The sequence below is a fragment of the Aplysia californica genome, unplaced genomic scaffold (assembly GCF_000002075.1).
Source record: "Aplysia californica isolate F4 #8 unplaced genomic scaffold, AplCal3.0 scaffold00457, whole genome shotgun sequence".
NCBI lineage: Eukaryota > Metazoa > Mollusca > Gastropoda > Aplysiida > Aplysiidae > Aplysia > Aplysia californica.
In genome coordinates this window covers 123,117-133,107 of record NW_004797727.1, presented here as the reverse complement: position 1 = coordinate 133,107, position 9,991 = coordinate 123,117, and the positions used below count along the sequence as shown (strand labels likewise).

The following is a 9,991-nucleotide window of genomic DNA, read 5'->3' as shown; positions in this document are numbered from 1 at the left end:
TCCCCCCCCCCTCTCTCTCTCTGTCTCTCTCTCTGTCTCTCTCTCTCCGTTTCTCTGTACTAATAATCTCGGTAAGGCTATACATGATGCTAATTTTTTAAAATAATATAAGGTATATACCTTTTTGATGTATGTCCTTTGCAAAAGTTGTCGCTGCATTTCCAGATATAGAATCTTCCTCGAGCGGACTACACAGGCTGGGCTAATTGTGCATCGCAGTGTCCGATTACCTCGGCTTCTTTGTTTCATTCTGAGATTGTCTTCTTGTCATTTTGTCTCCGGGCGTTCGGTTAGCTCACTATTCGTATCACACTGGTCTACGGAGAGGATGGCCCTAGTTCAAATCCCAGACCGGGTGTTCTTGAACAAGAATAGTTTTGTGGATTTTCAAAATTTTCAACCGATTTGGAATGTTCCTATCTGAGACGGACGGTAAATCAAGAGGTCCTGCATCCTAAATAATCTAAAAGTATTGATACACCCGTACACTTAAACTTATTTCGTCTCTAAGGTAAATGTACCCTAATAGAACGCCCCTCCCCTGCTCTCCTCAACGACCTCTCCACCCAACCATTATTTTCCCTTCCACGCACAAGTGACCTCTTCTCCGGGTTCTTTTCCGTGTCAATGATTAACTAATTAAGAAATCACATCCTGGTCATTCTACAACGTATGAAGATGCGCTGTTTCGGAGCATAACTTCGCTCTTCAGACAGACTTTTCGATTTTGTATTCTTTATCTGAAACTTTAAAAAAGCACGAAACAATATTCATACCATGAAATATGCAAACCCCTGTTTCTGGTTTGTTTATGGTTGTTCGAAATGTACCGAAGCGTCGCCTTTGCTCTGCTGCTAATGGGACGAATACGACCGCTATGTCCTCAAAGATATAATCGTTCTCAGTGACAACATTATCACTTATCACCTACAGTGCAGTTAACTTTTACTGCCATTTCCTAAATGGATGTTGCGAAAGTGGAGTTCATTTTTCTTTCAGTTTCAGACGTTATTTTCATTATTATGACAAGATATTCCCCTCTCGTGCTGGTTTTACATTCCGGCGTGGAACACGTCTCTCTGAGATCAAAGCTATGACGTGTTCCTGTCCACAGTATTTATTATTCACCGCTCCGTGAGTTATTGTCGCAAAGTCCTGAGCGCAGCACTCTCTTCAGAAGATTGGCCATAAATCAGGCAGACCTTTCTGTACCATAGCCCGGTGACCCATAAATGTCACCAAGAATATCTAATCCATAAATTGTTTTTGCAGTTCGTGCAATAAAAAGACATTCAATCAACTACACCCAATCGAAGTAGCAAAGTGTTGGTTTGTGTTGCACCCAATTGTCTCTTTTACTGCCTGTCTCGGGACTGCAATGGATAAATGGTTGGAGCATGGATCAGATCTAGCTGTGAAGTGGGAAGTTCAATCGAAACTCTCTAAGACAGCCAGCCATTGTCGAGGAGAAATTGGCGGTCTTAGACAGGTGACTGTCTTACACAGTCACAATATAATAATATAAAAATATACAAGGGAGGAAACGAGAAGTGGCCGTTTGTGCAGGTGATTGTTTTATACATGTGGTCGTTAGAGCAGGTTCGACTGCATTCCAAACTGTTCAACAAAGGCGACGATTCAGATGAAGCAGTATCAGATACAATCGATTTGTATCTTTCTGAAGAACATAAAGCCAAATTGAAAAATGTAAGGAAATGGTTTCTATATCTCTTGAGTGCTACCGGGTTACTCTGTCCAAGTGAGGCAGACGAAACAGATGAGAAGTTAATTTGAAACACCGTATTTCTTTCTTTTTATCATTCTTTCTTTTTATCTTTCTTTCTTTTATATTGTCTGTCTCTCTGTATCTCTGTCTGTTTTAATATACGTCTATCTTTTCCTTTTCTCTCTTTCCATCTTTTTCTCCCGCTCTTTTCTATATATTTAAACAGGAGGTTGTAGGAGCGGTTTTAACTGTGTTGTGTTGTGTTGTGTGTGGGTATGTGTGTATGTGTGTATTTCTGTGTGTGTGTGTGTGTGTGTGTGTGTGTGTGTGTGTGTGTGTGTGTGTGTGTGTGTGTGTGTACCTTTGTGTGTGAGTGTCAGTCCGTGTGTATGTTTGTGTGTGTGAGTGTTTGTATGTATGTGTATAATATATCATATTTATATAATATAATATAGCCATATATATAGTCATTCTGGCAGACTGTGCAAAGTGTATCAATGAGGTTTACCACGATCACACGAAAACTGGTGATGCGGAAATTGCATTTTCAAGAAAAGCTAAGACTCTTGCATTCTTCTTTATTCCAGTTTGTCAATGTCGACTGAGGTTAATCATCTGATCTTTTCTATCTATGAAACTTAAAACAATGGATGATAGGGTATTTGAATACCAAGGCTCCACGATCGGGAATGCATTGCCCAAAAGTTCAAATCTTTAATGTATTCAAATATCAGCTTAAGTCATTTCTGTTAAATTAATACGAACATAATTATTTGCAGATGCTTTCTTTTGGTCAGAACACAGAGTGCCGAGTATACAGGATGATTAAAAAGGAATACGCCAAAATCATCACGCGATATTTCAACAAACCAAAAAGAATAGAAACTTCAAGCGTGGGCTCGTATGTTGTTCATACCTTCAAGCTTTTATTTCATGTTTTGCAGGCGCTCAATGTGACCACCATCTGCAGCACGGACAACATCAAGCCGATATGAGAATTCCTCCTAAACGCGCCTCAGGATGCCTCGGTCTACCGTGTTGATTGTAGCTGTTATTTGATCTTTCATGTCATCGATATTTGCAAGAAGTGGTAGAACGTAAACCTTTGTCTTTAACATATCTCCACAAAAAGTGGTAATTCACTTCAAGCACGCAAATCTACATGACTTCATTTTTCAACAAGATGGAGCACCGCCCCCATTGGCACCTAGGGGGTCCAGCTTTTCTGAATGAAAACGTTCCTCAGCGGTTGACTGGTTGGACAGGTGCCAAATACCTCGATTTCTGCGCATGGCCTGCCAGATTCCCGGCCCTCACTATGTGTGCCTTTTTCTTGTGGGGATTATGTTAAAGACAAAATTTATGTTCCACCTCTTCCAGCAAATATAGTTGTTGTTATTATCGATCCAGTCCAGCAAATATAGAGGCCATGAAAGATTGAATAACAGCTACAATCAAAACAGTGGACCAGGACACCATGAGGCGTGTTTGGGAAGAATTTTTATATCGCCTTGATGTTATCTGTGCTGCTGGTGGTGGCCACATTGAGCACTAAGTAAAACATGAAATAAGATTTGAAGGTATGCACAACACATGTGTTCAAGCTAGTGTTTTCTATTGTTTTTCGCTTTTGAAAAATTGCGCAATAATTTTGCCGTATTCTTTTTGAATCATCCTGTATATTTCTGTTGTATTGTAAAGCGCTCAGAGTCTGTGTATTCTAATCGGATATACATATTTAATATATATATTTATATGTGTGTATTTATTTGTGTGTATGTGTGTCTGTTTGTATATATATATATATATATATATATATATATATATATATATATATATATAATATATATATATATATATAAATAAATAAATAAATAAATAAATAAATATATATATATATATATATATATATATATATATATATATATATATATACGTGTGTGTGTGTGTGTGTGTGTGTGTGTGTGTGTGTGTGTGTGTGTGTGTGTGTGTGTGAGTGTGTGTGTGTATGAATGTATATTCATGAAAAAGAGAGGAGTCTATCCTAGTTTGAGAGAGAGAGAGAGAGAGAGAGAGAGAGAGAGAGAGAGAGAGAGAGAGAGAGAGAGAGAGAGAGAGAGAGAGAGGGAGAGAGAGAGAGAGAGATTACAAACATTATCTGAACCCCGGGGGGAGTTTTTCACGGTAAGCAACGTTAATCTTTCGATAATGGCGCTCGGCTAGCTGGTCGCTGACGTCCCCGCCTGTGGCTATCCTTTTAGCACAAATCACACGGTCCATCGTTCGTTATGCTGATGATCATGTCTTAATGAAGATGTAATTGAAATGTTCAAACCTATTCTATTAATTGCTTTTGCAGAGAGAACATAGAAACAGATAATGACAGATTGTATTTAAAAAAGAACTATTGTTCTACGTTTTGTTTTGTTTGAATTTGATTGATTGAATGTCCTACAAGCAATGTTTAAAAAAACAAACAAACCATGTTTTTACAGCTTCCTCCAAAGTTTCACCTTCTAATTTTGGGTTTTATATCATGTGAAATTTTGGAATGCAATTCTTTGAATATCTTGATAATGACTCTAAATAATATTACGATTTCGATAGAGCAGATAGAACATTTGTTTTCTGACCTCACGGTCATGGTAACTGAAAACGGCCACCCCCCCCCCCCCCAAATAAAAGTAAGATAGAACTTTGTAGTTTTAAAGTAGCGAAATGAGAAACGATCAATTTGCATATTATTTTTAATACACTTGTCGTTACCTGTCTTTTAAAGTTTCAGAAGAAGAAAACGAATAGAAAAAGTTGCATTGATATATACGATATTTTTTTTCAAGAGCTGTAAAAAAACAACAAACAACCCAACTAGAATGAGCGTCCTAATGTGTTACATTTATTAAAAACATTTTATTTTTAGCTCAACCCCTTGGGTCTGGCTATGAGCGGACCAAAAGCAAGACTAAGTATGAAAGTTATTTTACACTCCTCTATCCTGCGCTTTCCATGCATATGGAAAGGTGGCAATCGGATGTGGACACAATATGAAAATCGCACTAAATTTCGTTCCATTATTTTCAATGTGATTTACAACGTTTAAATTCTGTACAGAAATTGAGACCAGTATGTGGGTGTGGCAAGTTTGACAAACACACACGTTTTCATCGGCTTGTCACAAATTGTTGTTTGCTTTTTTAGTCAATTTACGTTATGAATTTTTACAAACCTATTTTTAATTTCACAAGAAAATAATCCGTTTTCATCCTTCCAAGAGTAGCCCCGAGGTCCGAAATAATAAGGTAATTAAGGATTATGTGGGCCCCCTGAGAATCTCAATTGTTCCCCCAGACAGGCGTTATTTGAGAGTTGGACAAACCAGATGAAAGTTAATGACGTCTGCCCTGAAAATCTGATGCAAATTCAACTATTATACAGTTGGTTTGAAATATCCCCCCCCCCCCCCATTACGTTTTTACTTTTTAGAAAACAAATGGCCCAAGGATGGGAATGTTGTTGTTTTGTTATTGATATTTTATGAAGGAAATGAAATAACGAAGCCAGTCCCCCCAAAAAAGTAATTTAATACTGGTGGATCTGGACTGTTTTGTTGTAGCTTCGATTATCACAGCAGTGGTCACTGGGTGCATTAAGATAAAACGTCGATAAAAGAGCTCCATCTATTACATTATACTGAAAGATAAAGGACTCAGAATTACGATATTATATATAATATATCCACAATGAACAGCTTTGGTCATGTGGGCCGTACTGTGTGGTCTATCTCGGCGGTTGTGATATCGTATTAGCCTAACTTACCAGTTTTATATAAAATGACTCAATGAAGATCTTTGCTGTTCTCCTAAGTCAATTAGCCGTGAGAGTAAATTCACGTCACTTTGGTTTAAAGGGACTCTTACTACCGGTGTCAGACAAGGTACGGAGTAATATCAACCCCCTCGTTATTACTATTGCTCATAAAGCATACCACACAAACTTGTGGGGGTTAGGGGATACAAATTATCAGTTAACTATAACCAGCATAGTTGCAACTCTTTCCGCTCCTTGGGGAGACTCTCGTATGCCCAAACCTCTGTGGCGTTGGGCAGCCCTTCAACACACCCCCCAACACCAATTTGTCGCAATCGTTTTTGGTTTCTGTCCACTTTTCTTACCTGCCTGTCTGTCGACCGAAGGTCCAGTCAAGAGGTCAAACATCCTGCCGTTATAAACAAACAAAATAAAGGAACAAAAGTAACGAGCAAAACAAAAATGCAATAAATATAACACATAAAAAAGACACAAGGGGGGGGGGGGGGCTCTCCCAACCACACACACTTATGCATTGGGACTCTGTGAGACCCACCTTCAAAATTACCTATCTGTGTGCCTGCAGTATGCTGTGAAACTCTCACAAAACCAAAAAGCCAAGCATACTCGTTCTGTTTCTCCCCAGAAAAGCCGCGGGTGGGTGACCCTGAGCACGGAGTGGTGTACAACCCCAGCTTACAGGACATCCTCAAACACTCAGAGACGAATGAGGTAGGCCTATCAATGCTTTTTGACTGTTCACAATCTTAGAACTAAAGGAGTTCATCTTCATAATAAGGAACACCTTGTTATTTAGACCGTCTGCAACTGAACAGTAGGTCCAACTCTCAAAACTGAGGAATAAGTTTAGTGAACAGCTATGATAAAACGACAAAAATACAATGCACGACAACGTGTATTTGCCTTTGTGTAAATGTGTCAAAGAAGAGAGGTCTTTCATTACCTTCTGACTATTAGCAACCTCAGAACTAGTTTTTTCCAGTATGGGCCTCTATTACTGAAATTTAGACAGAATGCTGTAATATAAATGCTTTTCTTTCTCTTTTTAAAATTTTTAGCTCAACCCCTTGTTTCTGACTATGAGCGGATCATTTCCTGACCATAAACATTGTCCTATGCGTTCAAGAATCTGAATCTTTAATCGAATCACCATTCAAAAAGTGCCTATAGCTTCTACTGTCAAATTTTTGCTTAGATAAAAGGAGATGACAATGTGGGCAGGGAAGACTCATTTAGAGCATAATAAAAACAAACTTTGTATTTTTGGGTCCTCATCTCCGCAGACTTCCTCCATGTTGCGTCAGCCCGCCCACTCTGATGACGTGGCCACGCCCATTACCCACATTGTGGCACCTGTGATTGGCTCCGTTCTCGTGTGTGTCATCCTCGTCGTTGTCGCTGTCCTTTGCCGTCGGCGACAAGTGAGGAAAAAACTCTGCTCCAAGCGGAACGGCGATAACATTGTCAGGTAGTCACTGAAAGCTTTTCTCTAGTTTCATTTCGTCTGAAAATATAATTAATTTTATATTTGAAGACATGAAATCTTCACCATATTATTGTTCAACACACACACACACACACACACACACACACACACACACACACACACACGCACACACACACACACACACGCACACACACCCACGCACACACGCACACACACCCACGCACACACGCAAACACACACAAACGCAAACTCATATGCATACATACACAGATACACAAACACACACACTTGATTATCCACAAATACACACACAATACGAGCACTTATAGAGCAAGAGTCTGAGTGAGAGGGGAGAAAGAGAGAGACACAGATACAGAGACAGGGAGAGAGAGAGAGCGTGGGAGAGAGAGAAAGAGAGAGAGAAAGAGAGAGAGAAAAAAAAAGAGAGAGAGAGAGAGGGGGGGGGGGGGAGAGCGGGTGTTAGATAGAGAGAACACTCAGACATATACAAACATTCCTCAAGCCCATCTCCTATAGTTTTTCGATTTACATCGGGGGACGCAGGGCGTAAGATGTTTTCCCCCCCGAACCCTTTCCAAGATGTGCCGGATGTCCACTCGTACATTTAGTGTTTTTACTGGTTCAGAACTGAGTTTCGCTGACCCCTTTACAGTAACCGCAAGGCCCTAGTTTCAGTGCTCCTTTTAGAGTTACTTCAGGGATCCAGTTTCACCTGCGTAACCATTGCTGCTTAGTGCATCATACCAAAAGAAGAAAAAAGTAAATATTTTCACTCACCACTTAAAAATGAGTTAAAAGTGTCTTCAGGTGGGATATCACGGCGACCCAAATATTGCCCTACATGAAAGTGGAGAACCTTATGGGTATACAAGGTCAGACAAGTTCCAAGTGGAGAACCTTATGGGCATACAAGGTCAGATAAGTTCCAAGTGGAGAACCTTATGGGCATACAAGGTCAGACAAGTTCCAAGTGGAGGACCTTATGGGCATACAAGGTCAGATAAGTTCCAAGTGGAGGACCGAAACTTATTTTTAAAACAAACTGATTTGGGTTTAATAACTCTTACTTCTGAGTTGAGGTAGTTTTGCTGTCGGGTCTGTTTCCGAAAAGGACGTGGCTCAGTGGATGACTCCTCCAACTAGCCAATCACAAGAATGGTTTGCCGAGGATTCGAATAGAGTCGGTCGTACCGTTATCCGCAGTAATACCGACTCCGGCACGGGCGTTTTCTTGACTAACCGTGTTCTTCACTTTGCTTCCTCCAAAGTTTCAACTTCTAATTTTGAGTTTCATATCATGTGAATCTTTCGAATGCAATTCTTTGAATATCTTGATCACGACTCTAAATAATCTTACGATTTTGATAGAGCGATCCATTTTTGCGTCAGTCTCAGATGACATCAGTCTCAGATGAATGGAATGCCAGAAAGTGACCAGTGAAAAAATCAAAACAAAAACAAATTGGAGTTGGACATGGCTCGATATGGACTGAAGGTTTTACGCAAGTGAATAATTTTACGATACTTTTCATTTTATTATGTAGGTTTCAACACATTTACTTAATAAAACCCAACAGAAAACCGTTAGGCGCATCAGGTATGACCCCTAACTCGAATTGTTGCTATCACATAATGAGTGGAATCAAGCAAATTGGACAACTTAAAACAAACTGGGGTGTTCATAAGATTAAAACCAAGTGACAAAATACCACTGTAAAGATGCCTTCACTAGGGAGCGGGACAGAGGGTGCCCACCTCGTCACTCGAAAGAGCTGAGGAATGTAGGACTAAGATGATCTAAACAATTAACTACTAACCAGTTGTGGTAGCCCTCTCCAGTTGGGGGTAAGGCAACACTTAGATGTGAAACTTACCAAAAAATGTCATAAGAGTGAAGAAACATATGTATTCACTTATGTATTAATGTATTTATCTATATGTAAAACATTTTCCCATGTGTTTACTCTATGACTACATCTAACAGCTAATTTAGAAACCCAAAATGTAGCACACTTTGTTGTTATTACTAAACACAAAAGCGCCAGATGATAGAATTGGGCAGGGTAAAAAAAAAAAGCGACAAAATACCAAAGTGTAATAAACTACTCTGTTGAAGTCCGAGTTCGAAGGTTTTCCGAAGGAATACGATAAGGACATGCTTTGGTTGTGGCGAAAAGTAACAGGTTAAGTTACCCGGTAAGCAGTTTGCCTCGACATACCGTGGGCAATTAATTATTTTGCTTGCCCTGACGTAAATATTTTCTTTAAAAAAAAAAAAGTTTCGAGTTCCCTTAAAGGTGAAACATACACCCTACTCATGATTCTGTAAAAGCAGCTGCCATCAATTAAATCATTCTTTTTCTCATAAGCTTAGAAGTAGACAATCTCCACAATCCTTTGTCTAGTCCGCCTATGGAAGTATTACACACCTCTTACGTTGTGACAAAAATGGTCTTTTTTATAACAATTATTTGAGTTTTTCTGTCTTTTATCGAATATCATTGTCGTTCTGTTCTTTATCTGTTTGCGGCCCCTTATCGGATAAAGGTGCCCCGTCAGGCCTTTATTCCTTCCTTACACGAAAAAAAAATGCTCATGACGATTCAAATAGGATTGTTGAAAAAAGAATGAAGGTTTAAATAAGAAGGTGAACCAGTCTAAAGCAACACTCCTGATGAAGGAAATTGTGTCGGCAGAAACCAGTAAAGGTTATTAAGTGTCAGCAGAGGATGGCATGATCCGGCTATCACAAAAACAAAAAAATAACCCCAGACACCGAGGAGTGAGAGCACGGCTTAGTCAGCTGCTCGTGAGGACAGGACATTGAACGTGAGAGCAGTAAAGGGGCATCAATAACACACACACACACACACACACACACACACACACAGAGGGAGAGAGAGAGAGAGAGAGAGAGAGAGAGAGAGAGTGAGAGAAAAAGAGAGGGGGAGAGAGGAAAAGAGAAAGGA

The 9,991-nt window shown here is 39.6% G+C and overlaps 1 protein-coding gene across 1 annotated transcript in view; it reads left to right on the top strand.

Moving 5' to 3' along the window:
* LOC100533372 (Trk-like receptor tyrosine kinase) overlaps nucleotides 1-9,991 on the top strand; it is a gene marked incomplete at its 5' end in the record, with an annotated part of 112,342 nt that overhangs the window by 50,209 nt on the left and 52,142 nt on the right. The window contains 2 exon segments of the mRNA NM_001204662.1: nucleotides 6,180-6,265; nucleotides 6,838-7,022. Of these exon segments, the coding sequence (NP_001191591.1) occupies nucleotides 6,180-6,265; nucleotides 6,838-7,022 (271 nt within the window).